The 23,526-nt window shown below is 32.1% G+C and overlaps 3 protein-coding genes and 1 non-coding gene across 5 annotated transcripts; 2 read left to right on the top strand and 2 right to left on the bottom strand.

Moving 5' to 3' along the window:
- Positions 1-1,509: 1,509 nt before the first annotated feature.
- LOC142544739 (putative proteasome inhibitor) lies at positions 1,510-4,513 on the bottom strand. 2 transcript variants are annotated; one of them, XM_075651775.1, is made up of 9 exons: positions 4,253-4,513; positions 3,952-4,123; positions 3,725-3,871; positions 3,103-3,195; positions 2,409-2,486; positions 2,266-2,297; positions 2,115-2,178; positions 1,962-2,039; positions 1,510-1,739 (listed from the first exon to the last, which is right to left on the bottom strand). In XM_075651775.1, the coding sequence occupies exons 1-9, from the start codon at positions 4,425-4,427 to the stop codon at positions 1,667-1,669; spliced, it is 912 nt and encodes a 303-aa protein (XP_075507890.1). In that variant the 5' UTR covers positions 4,428-4,513; the 3' UTR covers positions 1,510-1,666. The 2 variants fall into 2 exon arrangements, with proteins under 2 accessions (XP_075507890.1, XP_075507891.1); XM_075651776.1 differs by having other exon boundaries at positions 3,103-3,183.
- Positions 4,514-4,668: 155 nt separating this feature from the next.
- Positions 4,669-4,739, bottom strand: TRNAG-GCC (transfer RNA glycine (anticodon GCC)). The gene has a single exon. It is a non-coding gene; the product is annotated as a tRNA-Gly (tRNA).
- A 6,721-nt stretch (positions 4,740-11,460) lies between these two features.
- Positions 11,461-13,836, top strand: LOC142546391 (protein NRT1/ PTR FAMILY 5.6-like). Its single transcript, XM_075654078.1, has 4 exons — positions 11,461-11,652; positions 11,805-12,022; positions 12,132-12,673; positions 12,763-13,836. The coding sequence occupies exons 1-4, from the start codon at positions 11,511-11,513 to the stop codon at positions 13,634-13,636; spliced, it is 1,776 nt and encodes a 591-aa protein (XP_075510193.1). The 5' UTR covers positions 11,461-11,510; the 3' UTR covers positions 13,637-13,836.
- A 6,687-nt stretch (positions 13,837-20,523) lies between these two features.
- On the top strand, positions 20,524-22,915 carry LOC142546390 (protein NRT1/ PTR FAMILY 5.6-like). Its single transcript, XM_075654077.1, has 4 exons — positions 20,524-20,777; positions 20,958-21,175; positions 21,280-21,824; positions 21,913-22,915. Exons 1-4 carry the CDS (start codon positions 20,636-20,638, stop codon positions 22,784-22,786), a joined length of 1,779 nt encoding a protein of 592 aa, XP_075510192.1. The 5' UTR covers positions 20,524-20,635; the 3' UTR covers positions 22,787-22,915.
- Positions 22,916-23,526: the final 611 nt, after the last annotated feature.

The following is a 23,526-nucleotide window of genomic DNA, read 5'->3' as shown; positions in this document are numbered from 1 at the left end:
TAAATTTAATAGATTTTTCTATATATTTCATAAATAATATGCAAAATCAATAAATCAAATATCAAAACTATTATTTTTTCATCTAAAAGATTACTCATGAACTTACCAACGAACATGTTCACGAGCTAACGAGCCGAATACTGTAAAGTGTAAAGCTTGAGTTTGGTTTGTTTATCTTAACGAGTCTCATTAAACGAGTTCAAACGAGCTTTTATCGAATCGAGGTTCGAATAGCTCACAAACGATTTGGTTCGTTTACATCCCTCCATGTGGTTATCCTTTTAAATTACAAAGAATTTCCTTCTCGATGTTCATGGAAAAAAATAAAAATAAAAATAAAAATCCCTCGGTGCAAACTTCTTTTTTCCTTTTTGGAATCATATAATGGCCAATGATTGTGGAAGTTGGTTGTTTACAGATTTGTTTTCCACCTAACATTTAGACTTTGGATGCTACAAGAGACATACTTGCACTCCTACAAATCAATTATTGGTTTGCTTTTCTTTGCCCCTTCTCTAAATTTCGTTTGCCGTCGGAGAGGGAATTCCTTGATGACAAAACACGATTATCAATTACGAACTATGATTGGCTTCGTCATCATATTATATATTTTGAATAATGTCACTTAGATAAATATAGATATTTATTATTTCTATAAGAATTTTTAAATTCAATTTCGTTGTAAATTATTTTTCTTCCGTCTAGGTACTTCAGTTTTCAATATCACAAGGGTCCGCCAATGTTTGTTTTTTCATTCACAAAACTCGAACTTGAAAACTTGTTTAGTGGAAGTTGATTCTTGATATAATTCTTCATTACACCAAAATAAACCACTCCTATAAAAGAGGCCTTTTTGCCCACACATCTATTTCCTTTCCCTTCTCAAGATTGAGAGAGAGACGAGTCTTGAAACTTTCACAGAGTTACATGTCCATTATGGGACCAAAATAGGAATCGAAATAAATACATATATCATAATTAATATTTTTTCTGATACCATACTCTGAGATATTTCATTGACGCCCCAGAATTGGATTAAATTTTAGATGTCTTTCATGTCGGTGATTAAAATGTATTGCATTGCTTTTAAAAAAAAAATTGAATATGAGATACTAACTTCTTCTTCTTTTTTTTTTTTTTTTTAAAAAAAAAGAGTTGCTAATACCTTTGAATACACGTTTTTTAAAGGAGCTGCTTTATAAAAAAAATACCAATACTTGGATGAGGACATTTTAAAAAATGCTTTAAAAAGTCAGAATCCCGAAAAATAGAAAATGAACACTTTTTGGATTTAAAATTCTACTTTAAGTAAAATTACCTAAAAAACTCATACATAATAAACATTTAATCAAGGGAAATCCTTCTATATCCAAACTGGCCAACATACGATTATAGCATACAAATTGCTAAAAATTGAGTGCCAAATGATTTTCGACAAGAAAATGGATTTGATTATAAAATATGGAAAGCTATGAAAAGATTTGAAAAGGAAACAAAATGAACGCACTGTAAAATTTGAAATACTTGACAGCATGAATTCGAAAATACTCTTGCAGCAGTAGTTCAGAAATTATAACATCTAAATATCATAATAAGCTAATGTACAAACTCAGCGTGATAATTAAAGATAAGCTATCCCTCTTTCTGTTTCATAGTCTTCGCATTTCTAGATATAATCTGAGCCATCAGGAAAGTGATGCAGATCCGGATGCGTTCCTCGCCCAGGCCTCCGGGGATTTCTGCAATGCATTCGAAACACAAAGCATTATCCTTTGGACAGTGAAATGCATAAAGTAAGAAGACGAGGGGACAATTGGGAACCACTGATGTGGAAAAATGTGATGTCAACACCCAACAAAAATATAGGGTTGCAGCATGTGTATCTTTTTTATTTCTATAGCTTTCTGTTTCAAAAAAGTCCTCAACATATTCCAGATATTAAAACGTGCATCTAAAATTACCTCACAAACCGACCCGTCTCAAACCCGGGCACACCAGGAGGTCCATATGGGTCAAAGCGAGCACCAGGCGGCACACCCCTGCTTCAGAAATCAAATAGAACCCAACCCACATACACGAAAGAAACATTCACAGAGGGAAGGGGAGCAACTCACTGTAAACCTCCAGGCAAGCCAGGCTCCCCGACTCTTCCTCCAAAGAACCTTGGGTCATTGGGACCTACATGCGAATGAAAAGGCTATTAGACTAATTTTAAGAGTGATATTTTTCCAGAAGGAAATTCTGAAATATCACCCATATACACACCTACTAGCATGCTTCCACCGCCAAAATCACCCCTGGACGAAGTTGAAAGAAGTTATAACCATTGACCAATGCACAACTTGCAAAAAGAGAAATAAGCCACATTTATCGAGCAATGATGAAACAAAGAGAAGAAAGCTACAAACCTGGTGGGATACATTCCAGCCCCAGGCCCAGGAAAGAGATCGCTGGAACCAGAACCAGGAATTGTAGGAACAATAAATCTACAGAGAACAAGTGAGAGAGAAGATATTACACCACATTGTGAGCATAACATAAAATACAAGTAGTATCAAGAGCACAAGCACATAATTAAATTTCACGGACGTTTGAAAAACGGTAATAGAACTAAGGCACTTAATAATTTGAACATCTGCATGCCATATTTTCTCAATATACAACCTTCAACATTCTACATAATATTTTAAAAACCTCGAATATAATTTATGCACAGATAACTAATCAGATTCAGGTCCTCAAGATTAAATTAATAATATTAAATTTTTGGTCAACATCAGATTCCCAAACAAATTCAACATGTTCATGGCGATAGGAAGCAAGTTAAAGTAGCCCTTTTGAAAGAATGTAAAGTTGTAATTAATATGGATTTCTGTATTACAGTTACCAAAGAGAATTTAATTTGTGGCTCGATGGGAAGCATTTATATTGCCAAGTATCTCCAACTGGCAGCCATTTACAAGAGAAAACAAGCATATAATAGAGTCATGCTATTCAAGTATGAAAGCGAGTTTAGTTAAGTGACGAGAGCTGATAAAGTACACACTATCAGACACATTTATGCCAGTCAAAATAGGTAAGCAAATTGTCGTGAAAACATACCCTGAAGGTGGAGGATAAATGTGTTGATCTTCAGGGTCAGCATCATCTCCTGTCATGGGCTTATACCTGTCGTCTCCCAAACTTGTATCAGAACTACAAAAAACAAGTAGATAAGAACCTCAAAAATTGATTTTTCCAGCTATAAATAGCAATGCTTAGAAACATGATGCAAAACAGATTCATGGTAGATCGATCCAACAAGTGAATTTTAATTACATCAGCTAAGATGCAAGCAAAACATAAGATTTCCAACTTCTTAAGAAAATGCAAACATAATTCTACCCTGACAATTAGAAAATGTTTAGCTAAAACACAATGAGATAACTTCTTAAATACATAAAACTAGAATAACTGGTGCATTCTCATCTAGAACACAATCTTTCCTCAAAAATATTTGGAATCTTAATCAATATAAACAAACGTAAAAGGAATATTGATATTTGATACCAATCCAATCCATGTATATTCCAATTTATAATTATCAGTTAGCGCAACAAGCTTTATAATAAACAAAACAAGGACCAGATTGCAGGCACCCCGATACACATTCCACAGTTGATCCAATTTGTAAAAAAACATCAAAATTACAACGGTAAAAGATAAACTTTGCGCAGAAAAGTACCTTGAAGGTTGATTGGATGAACTTGTGTCCACAGAACCATCAAGTTTACGTAAAATTTCTTTGTTGACTTCCGTCACCAGCTTCCCCAAATTCTTGAACTGGGAAGCATAATTTGTCCCTCCATTGTCTTCCACATACTCTCCGACACTACACAATCAAACAATCAATTCCCTTTGCGCAGGCCAAAAAAAAAAAACTTTGAAGCCTGTAGCATACATTTAACTTACTCGATTTCCATATGAAGAAGTTCAGAATCACCATCCTTCAAAACATCAACCATCAGACTATTATTCATCACAAGACACTTCATTAGCACTTTCTTGGACTCCTTCTCAGGATGGGAATACAAAAAAGCATAATGTTCTTCAATGGCGTTCCAATTCTCTATCCCTACCTCGTCTTCTCAAATCAAACGCGACCAAAATAACAGAATAACACAAAAATATCAAGAAAAAATCAACCAAAGGAGTTCGAAGCAGAGTATTAGCTAAGTTTTTTATCAATCGGAAAGAAAATTTGGTGAAGTACCAGTGGAGGACGAGGAAAGGGCATTGTCCGAGAAGGCGGAAAGACCGGTGTCGTGAAGAACGTAACCGGCGGCAACAAAGGATGCGTGCACGGCGAAGACAGCCTTGTCGTGGGGGTTACGGAACGACGGACGCGCCGCCCGTATCACCGCCATCAACGACTGTTCCGTGGCCATAATCTCTTCCACGCCGTCTGTTGATTTCTGCTGTGAAAAAACACTCGAGCACTTTCTTCGTCTGCAAGATAGAATAATTAATGTATGTATATCTTTGTTTGGATATTAATAAGAAGGACAGGTCTACGGGGGAAAAATAGGCCGAGCCCAAAAGTTTCTTATAGACTGGATAAAAATTTTGGGCCTGTTGGCCCAACAGCTTGATCTTCGAGGGTCCAAAAGAATAAGAAATAAAAAAACATGCACCAGCCGGGAATCGAACCCGGGTCTGTACCGTGGCAGGGTACTATTCTACCACTAGACCACTGGTGCCTCTTGGTGGTTCGGCCATTTTTAATTTTAATAAATATATAATATATAGAGTTCTTTGTCGACTATTTGATCTGCAAACAAAAAAACTTGACTAAAAATAACATATTTTGAAAATAATTTAAATAATACTAATCACGAAAACCACATTATGTGAAAAAAAATTTGTTTTATCATTATTTTCTTTCATTTTTTTGAATGGATTTCAAAATTTATACATACTAATTTTTTTGTTAAAATAAAATACAGAAATGAGAAATAACAATGAAGTCTTGAGATAAAAATATTAATTTAAGATTTAAAGTATTAACTAAAGGTGATTTTTAGCATTAAAAATATTATAATTAAAAGTGAAATGTGATCAGTAAAATATGTATCGCAAATAACATTATTCTAAATTTTTTTATAACATTAGATAGATATCAGCTAACTGCTAGCTGGCCAAGAGTGTTTGTTCCACTAATAGACTCGATAATCACATGAATCAATTAAAAATCTTGAATTATAGAAGCAGTCACTACGTGAGAATTTGGATTAAAATATTGGTCAATGGATAATACGGGGGGACACTATTATTTCATGCACAAGCCTAATAACCTATAGTTTGGCCTCATCATCATAATCTCCTCTAATAAAGCTTACATTCATGCATTATCTTTATATTATATAAAATGTATATCCATGATATTTTTGGTAAGGCCGATTTAATTTATTTTATTTATGTGGTTGAGAGTTTGAGATTCTTATCATTCATGAATTAAACACAATTTTTTTTTTTTTTTTTTTTGGGGGCTAATTTTTAGCAACCATGGTATCTAAATTCAAGTGAATTTCAAATAAAATCATTACACGATTTGTTTGAGATATATCGAGTCTTCCGAACTCCCGATCACTATAAAATGTGAAGGAAGAGAAAATATGTCTCATAATGTTTGAAATATGGGGAGTGGAGAGAACAAGAACGAAAATACTAAGAAATCGGGATATTTGTCTGTTGTTTCATTCAAGTGGTGATAAATTAAAAATCGAGGGTGATTATCATATATCTTATAACAAACTTAACTATAATCATTCAATTAATGGGTAAAATACATTTTTCTTTGTTTTTATAGTTTTTTTCATCTACAATATAAATCATTTTTCGTTAAAAAGAATAAGAAGACTGATTTGAACATCGAAACAGTTTCAAACGTCTTCTCAATCCGAAACTGAAAAATATCAATCCTCTCAATGTAGCTGTCGATTCCACATGACATCAAGTGTATTAGCTAGTATTCAGATAATTGTTCCACAATCATATTTTTTGACATAAATATAAGTTCAAGCAAACATTTGGAAAATATATATATTTGAAAATACGATCGAATTATGTAGTACATATATAATGATTTCTATGCCCTCCAATAATCACATGGATCAATTCAAAACTTGAATTAATTGAGACCGTCACTGCATGATAAATTGAATTAAAATATTGCTAATGGGAAAATATAATGGGTGGTACTATTATTTCATTCGCTAGCCTAATAACCTTTAGTTTGACCTAGCCCATAATCTCATCACACAAGTGCATACAAATTACACTGAGTGTGCTTGGACGAAGAGATTTGAAGTGATGAATTTCAAATCTATTTAATTGCTGAATGAATTTACATGTCTTGTGTTTTTAATATCCACCCCTTTATTAATTTATTATGTTGATATATTTGTAATTGTGATTGATTTAATATACACGAAAGATATTTCATTAATACCCTCCTTCCGAGTGCATCAAAAAATTTATATTTATGTCAAGAAGACGAGCGTCATATTGTTAGTTTTGGTAAGATGGCTTTAATTTGTTCACGTGGTTGAGAGATCACGTTTAAATTGATGAATTTGATTTGAGAAATGTTTTGATTGATGAATTTCAAATGACACTTTTTTTGTGTGTAATTGAAAACCATCGATGCTATTGAAATTACATAATTTGATATGCAGTGAATTCAATAAGAGATTTGAAAACCATAATCTCAATTCCATCAATCCAATCATAGCCGAATTTCTTACAATCATGGTGTGTAATATCTGACTGAATATTATTGTTTCCTAATTTTTAAAGAAAATAAAATAATAAAAGCGAAAATTCCATGATCTAGTTTATCGATTCTCATATACTATTCTTTTATCTTTTCAGTTTCTTCTCCATTATTAGTTAAGAAATCGTCCCAGCTCTCGATTGAATAGGTGGTTTTATGAAGTTGAGTTTAGGGTTTTCATAGACAAAAATAAATAAATAAATAAATAGTATTCTTCCTTGTATTTTTTTAATACTTATTTCAAGACTTAATAGAAGAGTGATTTAAGAAAGCCGGATATACTCACTACTCAGATCTTGTTAAAATATCCAGAAAAAAATTAGCAAATAAAGTGTCACCATTTTCGGAACCCAAAATTTTGCAATTTTAATTATTTTTATCGGAAGTTAAAATATTAAAATTGCAAAAAAGAAAATATATATGACCAAATATTTAATTTTTTACTCAAAATAATTTGTTTTAACTTTAATAAAGTGGCTAAGAATTCCATATTAAAACTCATGGACACAATTAATTGTACGCGTTAATCCACATTTCCAGATTCATCGACCTGATTACTGATGCACTCTACATTCGCACCAATCAATCCGGAGTTCCCAATTATTTAATACGACGTCCATTATCACAAAGATTAAGATTTGACAAGTAATTCACACCAATACAAAATTTACAATTAATATTTTGTGTGTGCTGCTAGTGGACACGTGTATTGCATTAAAATAAAATTCATTGATGCTGTGCATAGTTTGGTTGAGTGGATTAAATAAAGATAGATTAATAATCAAATATTTATCGTTAAAATTTTAAGTTGTTTTAATAATCATTTTGACCCGATTTAAGATCCAATTTTATTAATCAAATAGTTATCCATAAAATTGGATCTTAAATCGGGTCAAAATGATTATTAAAACAACTTAAAATTTTAACGATAAATATTTGACTATTAATCTATCCTTAATTAATCCACTCAACCAAACACATATGCGTATAAATTGTAATATGTTATATAAAATATTTATATAATTTTTAAGTTTATTTCCATTCATTTTAATTTTATTATCAATTAGTTCACGATATTAGTCTTAATTATGCTATATTAGGTATTATAAACTTAAATATGTATTATATATTAAGTCAAACCCCTTATTGATATGGTGAAATCACACCTAAAAAAATCACTATTGTACTTCTCACCAAAGTAAATTTTTTTTTCACCAAAGTAAAATTTGAGAACTATAATATTAATCATATTTGACAATATAAATCAAGCTAATTACAAAAAATTCGAAAAAAATCCAAAGAATTTTTTTTTAAAAAAAAAGACTGTACAAACATGTAACACATGAAACAAGGTACTAATATATATCTAAGAGTGAAATATTTTGTATAATACCTAGAAAATAATAGCTAAAATAAGAATAAATACATAAAATTTATATTTTGTGGAATGAGTTAGCATATGGTTTATCTAGAAAGAATTTAAGATTATTTAGAAAAATAATTTAAATGGATTAGTATTTTATATATATAAAAAATCGTTCTATTTTATCTGCGCTTCACGCTTAATCTTGATTAGACACCATTAGATATTCTTCACTATATACATATCAACTTTTAGGAAGGTTAGTGCCCAAGATGACCTAACATGGGTGCTGAGATAATAAACTAACCAAAGTAATACGTATCATTCGAATAAAAATTATGCTTAAAATTGCTTTAATTTCAGTACTAGTTTTGTGTGGAAATGGGACGGAGAGGGGCCTAACGAAGTGCGTGAAATGGAAAAAAGGATTATTGCTTTAAAAGTTAGTTTTTTTTTTCTTTTTTTTTTCTTTGGCTTCACTTTGCAAACTAAAGTCTTTAAAGAAATAATTCATGAAAGTTGACTAATTTTACGTTTGTAATTTAGCAAATTAAACGCGATTAATAATATTCAATATGAGTACAATAAAAAAAAGTGTGGACTAAAACTTAAATTTAAAACAAACTCAAAAATAGACAAATATGTATGTTCGATAATGAAATATTCCTAATTTTAAATTAGTATAAACCCAATATGATTTGGAGGACGGAAGCATCTAATAAAACAAAAATCACGATCTAAAGTCAGTTTAGATATGAACAAATCTAATGTCACCGATTTTGACCATTTTATCCAAATCTCTTACCGAGCCCATCAACAAAATTATTCCTTATCCGAAGTTTGTAAACTGAGTTGAATTAATTTAATCAGGTCGATTTTAGGTTTAAATTTGCGACATTTCTCCAGATTTTCCAATTAAAATATGATTTTTTTAGACAGAATCAACTTATATCAATGTAAACTTTTTGCCAACTTCAGAAATATATATTCGGACTTGGTTGGAGTCTGATAAGAAATTAAAAATGAAATCATACTACGTTAGAAGAAAACTTTTATATATGATTCTTAAGCCTTATAAATCCATATAAATTAAGGAGCATCTATTTAAAATAAAAAGGAAAAACAAAAACAAAATTACACAATTTTCTGTTTCTGTTCTGTGTTGTCATGGTTCATTTTTCTGCTTGTTAAAATGTTTTTTTTTTTGGTGGGAATAAAATGAATTATTTATATTCACATTTGTCATCAAAATTCACTATTTTCAAGTACTTTACTTCTTTATATCTATTATTTTAGAACATATATAAAACCTGTATATTTTAATATTTTCAAGATTACTACAGAAATTTTATTAGAAGTCTAAACTCAAATTGGCTAGTATTAAGTTTAATCAAGCCATTTTGGGGTGATTTTTATTTATTTATTTCTTATATTATAGTTGAATTTTTTTTTCTAATGATATCATATTTAGCTCTATGTTTCTTTCATCTCCACATAAAACTTTATGATTGCATTAAATTAATAGACATTTTTTTAAAAAACTTGTAAAAATTTGTCCATGGATATAGGCCACATGGGAAAATAACACATTTATTTTTGCGCACATTCTTATTATTATTATTCATACAAGAACAAAGAAATAAAACATTTGGTGAGGTAGTAGGGTAATTAATTAACCTCGAACATTAAGGTTAGGATTTTTTGAGCATAAGGCCTCGAGCTTTTAGACAAGATCTTGGTCGTAGTTAATTTTCGAGTTTGCTAAAATTATTTTTGAACTTTAATTATGTACGGTAAAATTAAAAATACTATTGCATAAATGTCGTAGATTTACTATATATTGATATATTGAACTTATGAACGTGTTAATGAGCTCAAGGTTGTGACTTGTGAGCAACATCCACGATGTGAGCTTGACGACGAGGTTATAAATGAAATTTATGAGCTTTAACCGAGTTCATGAATATAGATAAGAAGTTCGAATTCGAGTTCGAGCTGCATATGATCTGAAGCTCGATTTTATGTAGTCAAACTCAAGTTAGGGTTCATTTGAATTCATACAATATGTAATTGAGGTGAAAATGGTTGAACCAGACTTATTTCGATTTCATAACAAGTAATATCATAAGTCAACTCCATCCCCGCGAGTTTCTTAAGGCAAATTTTTAAAATTACCTTTTATATGTTAAGAGAAGATAATATCTATTTATGACACACTTGGTTTTCAACTGAGATGGCCTCGATAAAAATGAGATCCTGAGGGAAGCTTAAAATATAAAACCTCTTGAACAACTCATAAATCGAATTTTAGCTCACTCAAAGAAGAAATTGGTCGACCTAGTCAAGCTAAGAACTCGAGGTTAGGAACGTTGACAATCACGTAGGGACGATGGGGTTGACGACGAACGACACCGGAACGAGAAGTGACCAGCGTAGATTGGGAGATTGGTTTGGGCGACGGAATGTTGCGTGTGTGAGTGTGTTTGGTCGTACGTTAGTTCTGAATTGTATTTGGTTTGCGACTTTTTTTTTAATAATAATAGTTTTTTTGAAAATAATTGGAGCCCCAGTTTGGCAGGTTTCCGTCGGCCCGGTTACCTGCCCCGGGCAAGGGCCGCCCCTGATTTCATAGTACTCTTTGGTTGACAACTTGAGAATTTATATGTCTTCAATTAAGTCGTGAAAAATGAGGAAAATTAAGAAGTATATGTCCCAATCACAAAGTCTTAACTAAAAAGCCTATAATGAACCAGCGACGTGCATGCTCTTATCCGTATCAAACCGACCACCCAACTTGAAATATATGACTTTTCCGTGCAAGAAACTTGATTAGTTTATCGATTCCTCTTAAAGAAATTATAAAAATAAACATAGAAGGTAAATTTTTAACCAAATAAGTTTTTTTTTTTAAATTCTATACCAATGGTTATATTAGAAAAAAAATAAATAATTCTAAACACTAGTTTTCAACTGTTATTCGAGCTTAAAAGTCGTGGAGGGAAAGTGAGACATAGTTAATTAATGAAGTATGCTCAATTAGTGTGAACTAGAGATGGAATGCTATTCTCTTAGCAAGGACCAACTATGAATGCTAACAAAAGTGGGGGGGTGGGTGGGGAATCAAATATTTTTTTCTCACAATATATCATTGTCGTTGACATTATTATTTTTTTTACTGTAAGTTAATTCAGCAGTGATGTGGAAAATTCAAAGGAAGTCACCTAAAAACCTGGAATCTTTATCTATATAAGAAGAAGCAAGCAAGCGAGCAAGCACAGAAACCACGAGCAAACTAATAAGCTATCTATCTTCAGGCAATAACTTTTTTTAAAAATGGAGTTGGAGCAAATAAACAAACAAGAATCTGTAGCTGTGGATTCCGAAAAATGGGTGTGTGATTCTTCGTTTGATAGTAAAGGACGAGTACCTCTCCGGGCTTCCACCGGTGCATGGAAGGCATCCCTTTTTATTATAGGTAAACACTAATTCAAGAAATCATGTAATATATCAGTGAACAAATAACATATGATGCTGTATTTTAATTCTTAAACGGCTTTTATAAGAATATAACATTCTAGAAAAATTTGAAGTTCTAACAGATTTTCGCTTGTGTTTTTTTGTTGGCAGGCATTGAGTTTAGCGAGAGGTTGAGTTATTTCGGACTCGCGACGAGTTTAATCATATATCTTACTAAGGTGTTGCAGCAAGATCTGAAAACAGCTGCAAAGAGTGTTAATTACTGGTCTGGTGTTACCACTATGATACCGCTATTGGGGGGGTTTGTGGCCGATGCATACCTTGGTCGTTTCTCCACCGTTCTAGCTTCATCTATCATTTATGTTATGGTACAAAAATCATCTTGAAAAGTATTTCTATAATCAGTTCAAATAAGCTAACAGAGTTTGTATAACCTCATGATCATACAATAATGTTGGTGTTTTCATGTGAAAACAGGGATTGTTTATTCTGACAATGTCGAGGGTAATCCCGGGCTTGAAACCGTGTGACTCGGCAACGTGCCAAGAACCTCGAAAAATCCACGAGATTTTCTTCTTCCTTGCAATATACTTGATCTCAATAGGCACTGGGGGCCACAAGCCATCTCTCGAGAGCTTTGGAGCCGACCAGTTTGATGATGATCACCCTGAAGAAAGGAGAAAGAAAATGTCCTTTTTCAATTGGTGGAATTTCGCGCTTTGTTCTGGACTAATACTTGGCGTAACCTTGATCGTGTACGTCCAAGACCATGTTAGCTGGGCTGCAGCAGATATCATTCTTACTGCAGTGATGCTCTTTAGTATATTGATATTTTGCCTAGGAAGGCCGTTTTATCGATTCCGAAAGCCCACCGGAAGTCCCTTAAAGCCTATGCTGCAGGTTCTTGTGGCATCTATTTTGAAGAGAAATCTTGTGTATCCACCACCCGATCAACTATACGAGGTTCCTAAATCAGACAAGACTAATGGGAGGCTTCTTTTCCATACCAAGAATCTTGAGTGAGATTATTTAGATAACTGCATATAAGTTAGTTACATGGATCACCAAGAGAATGAAACACTGATTAAGTTTCGTTCTTGTGTACCAGGTTTCTCGACAAAGCTGCGATAATCGATGAAACTCAAGATTTAGCAGCAAACAAACCAAATCCATGGAGACTAGCAACTGTGACCAACGTCGAGGAATTGAAGCTTATAATCAACATGATCCCGATTTGGCTCACCACTTTACCGTTTGGTATCTGTGTAGCACAGGCCTCCACATTCTTCATAAAACAAGGCACAACTCTGAACCTTAAAATCATCCACAATTTCAAAATCCCACCAGCTTCCATATACGCACTGGCCGCCATTGGAATGATAGTTTCTGTTGTTGTCTACGACAAAATCCTCGTTCCCTTCTTGAGAAAAGTGAGTGGAAATGAACGAGGCATCAATATTCTACAAAGAATCGGTATTGGGATGGTTTTCTCAGTCGCGACAATGGTAGTCGCAGCCTTGGTTGAGAGAAAGAGGCTCAACATCGTGGAGAAAAATCCATTGAAGGGATCACTTTCAATGAACGTATTTTGGCTTGCACCGCAGTTTTTAATCATCGGTATGGGGGATGGTTTCGCACTTGTGGGGCTGCAAGAGTACTTCTATGACCAAGTTCCGGATTCAATGAGAAGCTTAGGCATAGCTTTTTACCTTAGTGTACTTGGTGCTGCAAACTTTCTTAGCATCCTTTTGATCACACTAGTGGATCGCGTAACGGATAAGGGAGGCAAGAGTTGGTTCGGGAAGGATTTAAATACCAGCAGGCTCGACTATTTTTACTGGTTATTGGCTGGTATTACAGCAGGAAACCTGTGCATCTTCACGTTTGTTGCGATGCGTTATTCGTACAAGAATGTGAGAACATCTACAGTGGCTGTTGCTGATTGTTATGAAGGAGGAGATGCTATAGAATCTGTATCTTAATCCTTAAGCCTGTATGTTTCACCATTCTTATGAAATATGCTTGGATTTTGTTGGATGTCTGTGCAAAGATTTTAACTTCATTGGGATTGGGATATGCTGCAATGCGTTTGATGGAATCTTTATCACATAGTTTTGGGTAATACATTTGCACTATTGTTATATCTTGTTTACTTATTTTCATGATTGGTAAAATAAGTTCACTAATCAAAATATATAGAGTAATTTGGTATATCCAGGCGAAAAACAATTAAATGCACTGTTGTTATATTATATTTACTTTTTCCTGATTTGTACGTGTCTACTTATGTTTGACATAGTTTTTTATTTTATTTTTTATGTCTCCTCTCTCTCTTTCTGAACCCCACCCCCGCCCCCCCCTTTCTTTGTTGCCGACATCGTGGCTTCTGCGTTTAAAGTAAATGTTTCGTACCCATTTTTCAGAAAAAAATAAATAAATTACGGCAATGCAGTCAGTGTGCCATATATTTCCGTGGAACTATAACTTATTCAACTCAACTATATCGAAGTCACAAAAGGCTGACGCTGAAACTCGGATTTTATATAACTAGTAAATATGTATGTGTTGCGTGTCAGAGATATTTTTATGTATATTTTTTATGTCGTCTGGTGTTTTAATTGAACATTTTTCTAACATATGTCTTTGTAATGACCAAAAAAGAATTTCTGGTTATATTGTTTTTACAAAAAAAAAAATAATCGAACATAACGACAATAAAAAAAATATAACACAAATATGACAAAATGTTAGTTGTTACATTTATGGTGTTTTCCAACTAAAACAAGTTTACAATAAGTTGTCCCTAAGAGATGTCTGATCGGTGGAGTATGCGAGTGCTCAATTTCTTTTGCAAACACTTTTTTAGACGAGCATGTCACACATGACTTGCCTAGTATTGTTTACTTGGCTAACATGATTTTCAAGTTATTGCGTTAGTCCGATGATTTATCCAATATCCATCTAACAGTAGCAGCTGCTGGTTCCCACGTCATAAAAAAAATTTACAATAAGTTGCACCATCTAGCTATTTTTATGATTAAATAGTTCATTTTTTACCACTCTCCTTTTATAATATGATTTTTTTGTGTTGATTTTCTAAACTATAGAAATAATTTACCACACAAATTTTTTAATTATAACATTAAATATAAAGTTGTACACATATGTTAATGATTTTCTAGAACAAAAGTAATTTAATAATATGTTTTTTCTAACCATCATGATTCAGACTTCACCATCAAGTTTTTAGATAAAATAAAATGATGCTTCTATCGGCACAGATATGATTTTACTAAACTCGTATTAGTTGTTTCTTTAATGGTTGTTTTTGGAATAACAAGTAAAAATCGCGTGGAGTTAACTCTAAGTACAACAATCTTCTCACCATATGGTTTTCAAATTTCAGTTACTTTTTGTAAGCTTTTATCGATGGATTCAACTGATAAGTTTTTTTTTTTTTTTTTTTACAGAAAAACTTGTAATTTTATTCAAAACGAAGTAAGATCCTCGATTACAAGCTTTACTAACCAAACATGAAACTCTCCACAAATCCACACGAAAGGTGAGGGAGAGGAAATAGTAAAAGAGGATAAGTGTTTTATTATTGTGTTTCATCATATATAATCAATTGTGTTTTATGCAACAACTTAGCAAGACCGCTTTGTTTTGAAATTGTACAATAAATTTGTTGATGCAAAAAGTCTTCTCAATGTATGTGTCATGTAAAACACACAATTTCATTTAAATATTTAAAAATGCTATGATTTGATTCTAATAGACTTCTTCTATGTACATCATGTTAAAAAGTTGAAGAAATACAATTAACAAATAATCAAATGAAGTAAGTCATTTGACATGCTTAAACAAGAATATTAAATAATATATTTCACATTCAATCGGATTTGTGATATTTAACCGATCAATAATATTTTTTTTTTCTTGTTTCACACATAATGTTGATGAAATTAAATATTAGACCAATAAAATCTTGTTTTCTAGATTACTGAATACATATAATATAATTCTTTCATCCAACAAATATAAATCAGTAGGTCTGTCTTTATCAGACTTCATAGGTAAAAGAGTGTGAAATATCTGTTTTCATACTCTACACGTATAAATTACAAGGCTAGAAAGTATCGATATTTTATCAATTTTAATACTATATGAAGTTAAATAAAATATGTAGTTATAAACTCAAATTATTTTCCTATAATGAATGGATTCTACAAATTCAATATCAGTAAATGGACGGACCAGTTCTTAAGGTCCATGTCTATTTGGGTAAGTTTAATTTTTCACAGTCATCAGAAGATTCGAATCGGCATTTTTTTCTAGAAAATGCTGGCAATAATGCATTTTGGTTCAATATAAATTCATCGATAATTTTTTAATGCAGGTTTGACTCAACTGACAAATACAAAACAAGTGTGATATAATATTAATAAATAAAAATTTTAAAATACAATTTATGTCTACACCGTTCACTTCACTATTACTTTAAACTACTGAATCAAAATAATGAACTTTGCGTTTTAATCATTAATTTTTATAAACAGTGATAATTATATTTCATATCTCATATATTAAGAGATATATAGTAGTTGAAAAAATATTATCTATTAATATATGCTATACTTGTTTGTTGATATATTAGATTTTTAGAATGATTTTGTTTTTACATAAAATAAAAATCTAGTATTATATTTTCTTAGCATATATGAAGATAAATTAAATTCTTGGGTCCACCACCGCTTGATGTCTATATGTTCATATTTTAAGGACTATTTTCAATTTTAATATATATTTTGGAGATTCAGATTTTGTTTATATTAGTAGGTGATTGAATTCAATTTTTTTGTTTTTTGTTTTTTGTTTTTTAGCAATGTAATTTTAAATTTCAATTTAAAGTGTCAACTATTTGCAACAAAGGACAAAATGAATTTTTTTTGGGGGGCCAATGAGCCACATAAAAGGGATTTTTTTTTTAAAAAAAAAACATTTGTTTTTTTTATAAGAAATAATACTATTCAATAATAATCTAAATAAGATATTTTTTTTAATAAAATTGAGTCTTGAGACCATCTCACAAATTTTTTTGTTAAAACAAAATATAAGTAATTAATGATTATGTTTTAATTGTCGGATTACCTTCGGTTACAAACACTAATAAGAAAAATAAATTAGAATTATGTTTATAATCGAGTTACTTAGACAATTTGTAATTGGTAATTGTGTTCTTGAAATAACACAAGAAACCACAATGACTCAAATTAAGCATCGGACAAAGGACTATTAATGACTCGGATAATTGATTTTAATGACAACCATAATTTCTCTAATTGCGGCTTTCACCACTTGCAACAATAAACCTTCGATACAACGACGTTAAAGACCCTTCTAGTCTTAAAAAATATGGGTCCATGTCTCACACTTGTGACTGTGACGCCCGGCGTCAAAGAGGACATGTGTGATTGGTTCCAGAAATCCGATTGCATACTATTATTGCAATTCCCGACTCTGACTATCCACTTTTATTTAATCTTTTATTGGAGTTTTGAGGCATCCAAATTTGATTTTCTATTAATTGACAACCTCGTGGCAGTAATTAGCAACAGGAAAACGTGCAAGTTCAGTCGTTTATTCATTTATTTATTGGTTGAATATCACTTCAAACTGTTGCCCAAAAGATTTGAGAAATTAGCTTCAATAATGCGATTTTTAGTAGAATCGAAACACTATAATGTCTCTATAGTGTCACAACTCGGAGAAAATGTCCAAATCAGATTGATTTCGAGATTAAATAATAATTGATTCAGTTTTCAGACAGAACGAAATTGTTACAAAACAAACGTCGACAAGATTCCAACTTAAAAAATAGTAATGGTACATCTAAAGATATTGTCAATCCGTAAAAACCTGTTATGGTTTATTGTTTCTGCCCGATAAAAATTAATCTTTACCTTCACATATTCACCATTAAAATTTCACTATTGTCGCACACTTTACTTATTTTAGTATACATATCTATTCTATTTAATATATATAATTAGTTTTTTTATTATTATAATGCAAATTATGATACCTTTTTATATCCATGTAATTTACGTCATTATAAACTTCCATATTATTACATCTATTTATCTTAATATTTGTAGTTAAATGTATTGGATAAATTTCTAGTTCAAGTTTTCACTAATATGATTAATTCCCACCATTTTAATTATCAAATATCTTATCGATATTTTTCATTTAACTTTTCTATTTATCTAACAATCAGCAATAAAAATATAAAAATAGGTTCTATTATTATTCCAAAGAACCCATAAAATCATTTGCTTAAAAAAATACTTAAAAGAAAGGGTGCTTTCATAATCATATTGGTACGGCACTTTCGATAAATGGGGAATTTTTTCAGGCAAAAACTTGTATAAAACGGCCTCACGAGTCGTATTTTGTGATACTGATATCTTATTTGGGTCATCCATGAAAAAGTATTACTTTTTATTGTGAATATCGATAGTCTTGACCCGTCTCACAAATAAGGATTCCTGAGACCGTCTTACAAGAGTCCTACTCATTTTTTTTATCACATATGCATAGCATGTCAATATTATAATAGATATTGCTTGATTAGAAGACTAAAATCACATTTATTAAAGAAAATTTGGTAGTATTTTATTATGTTATAATTAAAGATTTTTCGTACCAAGGAAAATTCTAAATTTGATAATGTAATTTGGCACAAATAAACTTTGATCATCCAATTGGTACCACACATTTTTCCTTTCGCATATTTATTCCGATTTTTGCTGAACTTCAATTTCAGCCGAACATGTCATGCTGTAAATCAGAATAAAATAGCCACGAAAGACAGTTTAAATGAGAACAAGAACGAGGAAAAGAACGAAAACGAGGTCGAGTAGAGAGCAAACCGAGTTTAGGAAATGATCATTCAGGCCATGATGGATTCGAGTGCTGCTTCAAAAAAGTTTTTGCTGCCGATTGAGTTTATAATGTTATGGAAAAAAAATTTAACTATTTTTCCCTGACATTTCGAGTTGTACAGACGATGTGAATCAATCGTTCACTCATTTGTCTGAAAGAAAAGACTGGTTATAGTGTTTGTCTACTACTAAGACTTATTGTTATCAAATGTTGAATTTGAAGGCAACAGCGATGAATAATTCAAACGCTGAATTCGGAAGCAACACCGATGTCATCGCTTCCGGTCATGGGGTGACACTAAACGTGTAAACCAATTATTGCACTAAAACCAAATTTAGGCTAATTATATGACCACAACCCTATCTAGACCAATTCTCAGGTTGGTTTTTGAAATTTTTATTTACCTGTAGATATTTTTCACCTTCATGTAGCTTTAATTTTGTATTAAAATTAGTGGAGAAAAAATAATAAAAGTTGTAAACTTTTATAAATTTTGTCGATGCATACAAACTATATGCAGTTGATCTGAGTTGTCTCACAAGCCTTATAGTGTAAAGCGAGTGGAGCCGCCTCACAAGCCTTACGAGAAGGTTCGATTCAACCTTCAAACGAGGTTAGGATTTTTTGAGCTCAAGACCTTGAGTTTTTTGACGAGATCATCATGCTCGACATCACCTCTAGTTGTTTCCGAGTTTGCGAGTAAGCTCGAAGGTCCAAATAATTTTTGTATTTTAATTATATATAATAAAATTAATATATTATACTATAATCGCTTGGTGTGGAGGCTACTTTTTTAATGATTGACTCAAGTCCTACACAAGATCAATGCCATTTACCATTATCTTATCTGAGTATATATATTGATTTATCATCTTTATGTTAGGCACATGAGTCAAGCGTTTCCTAAAAGTTTTAATATTTTGTTTATATGTGGATTGTGAATGCTATATTCTCTAAGCAAAGACCAACAATGACCGCAAATAAAGCGAGGGCGGAATCAAATATTTTCTCAATTACTATATGGAAATTCTTATTTACACTCCATAATTTATTAACCACACTCCAACTTATCTTTTTATCTAATTAATTGTCAATATTACCCTCCCTAAATTTTAGTTAATTATCAAAACCTAACATACATTGATTTTCAAAATTAAATCATAATTTTTATCTTATATAATAATAATAATAATAATAATAATAATAATAATAATAATAATTAAACTCATTCTTTAATTAATATAATTTAAAATACAACTTAAATTTTGACAGGACATATAAATTTGATTTAATTTCAATTGTTAATTGAACCATGTTAAGTTTGTTCAATTTGACATATATTGATCTCTGACTATTTTAAATCTATTCATTAATTTAAATTTTGTATCAAAAATTTTAATGTGACAAATTTATTAAATTTTTAAAATAAAATGTTAAAATTAAAAATTAAATCTCCTTCAAACTAATGTTTTAAGAGTAATAAAATTTTGGTTTATATATAAAAAACAATATAAATATTTTGTTGTTGTAAGAGAAACAAAATTTTGGTAAACCAAAATTTTGTACATCCCAATATTTTTATGTATTTTGTAGGGAAAAAAATTAACCAAAATTTCATGTACCCCTATTAAAACTTGGGAAAACTTTTTGTTATTCTATTTTTTTTTGTAGTAAAAAAATTATAGCAAAATTTTAAATAATTAAATTTTAAGTTGATTAAAAAAATTTCATTTAGATTTTTCAAGATAAATAAAAATTCTACAATATAAAAGAAAGTTAATGTAAATGTTAATTTGTCTAATGATTGACTGATTAGATATGGTGGGGTACAATATATCATTATATCATCCTTGACATTATTATTTTTTCGATATATGTTACTTTCAAACCATCTTGGCTATCACTAATGTGGAAAATTCAAAGGAAGCCACCTAAAAATCTCAGAATCTTTTCCTATATAAGAAGCAAGCGAGCTTGGAAATCACAAGCAAAGTGATTAATAAGCTATCTCTAGGCAAGAAATTTTCAAAAAAATGGAGTTGGAGCAAAAAAAGAAACAAGAATCCGTAGGAGTGGATTCCGAAAAATGGGTGTATGATTCTTCGTTCGATCGTAAAGGACGTGTACCTCTACGGGCTTCCACCGGGGAGTGGAAGGCCTCCCTTTTCATTATAGGTAAACACTACAATTCAAGAAATCATGTAATGTACCTGTGAATAAAGAGCATAGGCTGCGCCGCTGCTGTATTTTAATTCTTGAACAGCTCTTAGAATATATATGCCCTTCTGGAAAAATTTAATTTTAGGCAATTCTTTAAAGTTATAACAGAATTTCACGAAGTTTTCTTGTTGGCAGCTATTGAGTTTAGCGAGAGGTTGAGTTATTTCGGACTCGCGATGAGTTTAATCACATATCTCACAAAGGTGATACATCAAGATTTAAAAACAGCAGCAAGGAGTGTTAATTACTGGATTGGTGTTACCGCATTGACGCCTTTAGTTGGTGGATTTATAGCTGATGCATACCTTGGACGTTTCTCTACCATTGTAGCTTCATCAGTCATTTACGTCGTGGTACTGAAATCTTCTTAAAAGATATTTGGAGTATCAATTCAAATAAGCCAATAGAATTTTTATATATAGCCTGCGATAATGTTGGTGTTTTCATGTAATGGCAGGGCTTGCTTCTCTTGACAATGTCGAGAGTAATCCCGGGCTTGAAACCGTGTCACTCGGGAACTTGCCAAGAACCTCGAAAAATCCACGAGATTTTCTTCTTCCTGGCTATATACTTGATCTCAATTGGCACTGGAGGCCACAGACCATCTCTTGAGAGCTTTGGAGCAGACCAGTTTGATGATGATCACCCTAAGGAAAGGAGGAAGAAAATGTCCTTTTTCAATTGGTGGAATTTCGGGCTTTGTGCGGGACTGATTCTGGGTGTAACCGTGATTGTGTACATCCAATACCATGTTAGCTGGGCTGCAGCAGATATAATTCTTACAGCAGCGATTGTCTTGAGTATGGTGATATTTTGCCTAGGAAGGCCGTTTTATCGATTCCAAAAGCCCACAGGAAGTCCCTTAACACCGATGCTGCAGGTTCTTGTTGCAGCTACTTTAAAGAGAAATCTAGCGCATCCATCTGAACCTCATCAGCTATACGAGGTTCCTAAATCAGACAAGACTAATGGGAGGCTTCTTTTTCAAACCAAGAATCTTAAGTAAGGTTCTTAAAATAACTTGATATGATTAGTTACATGTATCAACTAGAGAATGAGACACTAATTAAGTTTCGGTCGTATTCACCAGGTTTCTCGATAAAGCTGCAATAATTGATGAAACTCAAGATTTAGCAGCAAGCAAACCAAATCCATGGAGACTTGCAACTGTGACCAACGTCGAAGAATTGAAGCTTATAACCAATATGATCCCCATTTGGCTCACCACGTTACCATTTGGTATCTGCGTAGCACAGACCGCGACATTTTTCATAAAACAAGGGGCAACTATGAACCTTGAAATCACCCAAAATTTCACAATCCCACCAGCTTCCATGTACGCTCTGGCAGCTGTTGGAATGTTGTTTTCTGTCGTAATCTACGATAGGATCCTCGTTCCATTCTCGAGAAAAGTGACCGGAAATGAACGAGGCATTGATATTCTCCAAAGAATAGGTATTGGGATGGCATTCTCGGTCGCCACAATGGTAGCAGCAGCCTTGGTTGAGAGAAGGAGACTCAACATCGTGGATAAAAATCCAACGAAGGGATCACTTTCAATGAGTGTATTTTGGCTTGCACCGCAGTTCTTAATCATCGGCGTGGGAGACGCCTTCGCACTTGTGGGATTGCAAGAGTACTTCTACGACCAAGTTCCGGATTCAATGAGAAGCTTAGGCATAGCTTTTTACCTTAGTGTAATTGGTGCTTCAAGCTTAGTTAGCAGCCTTTTGATCACATTAGTGGATCGCATAACCGATAAGGGAGGCAAGAGTTGGTTCGGGAAGGATTTGAATAGTAGCCGGATCGACTATTTTTACTGGTTGTTGGCTTCTATTACAGCAGGAAACCTTTGCATCTTCATGTTTTTTGCGATGCGCTATACGTACAAGAATGTAATTAGGACATCACCCGCGGATGTTGCCGATCGGTATAAAGGGGATGGTATAGAATCTGTAGCTTAATGACTTATGTATAAATGATATTTAAGTTCTTTATGATATGGAGCAAGGAGTGTTTGGTGCAACCTTCCTTATCAGAGTCCACAGAGTCTGTTTCGTGTAATATAAATCGCCCCTATTGTTCTGTTTTTTTTTTTTCCCCTCAAAAAAATATAGCAAGAAATAAAACTATTTGCATTTTAGATTTTTTTTAGAAAATAAAAACCGTCTGATACAGATCAGCCTCACCCCGTAAAAGCGGATATGACACTTTAAAAATAATAATAATAATAATACCAGTCGGGCCATATAAAAAATAATTTTAATATTTAGACTCTTTTTGGCCATTGGATATATCCACCACAATACATTTATTTATTTATTCGTGTTGACAATTTAAAAGTTTGATTCGGGGTTTTAAATTTGTAAAACTCATTAGATATTTTATTTGTGAGAAATGAGAAATGGTCGGGTGTTCAGAAATCGCACCAAGATGGAACATCTAACTAACCAGATCAAGCATCGCAACGTCAATAATTTGACGCATGAGATATGAAATCACCCATCTTAATACTATTCATCCTCATGCATGCTTAGCCTAACAATTTGTGTTGATTTGTTTTAAAAATTTCATAGTTTTATTTGGTTTGAAATTTTGCAAAACCAATAAAAATGTGATTTTGTTCAAATTTTTATTTAAAATAAAACCTAAATGCGCATGCGGGAAGTCAACTATGATATATCTTTTTATAATTCACATACGA

The sequence above is a fragment of the Primulina tabacum genome, chromosome 5 (genome assembly GCF_025594145.1).
Source record: "Primulina tabacum isolate GXHZ01 chromosome 5, ASM2559414v2, whole genome shotgun sequence".
NCBI lineage: Eukaryota > Viridiplantae > Streptophyta > Magnoliopsida > Lamiales > Gesneriaceae > Primulina > Primulina tabacum.
This window is presented reverse-complemented; position numbering and strand designations above follow the sequence as displayed.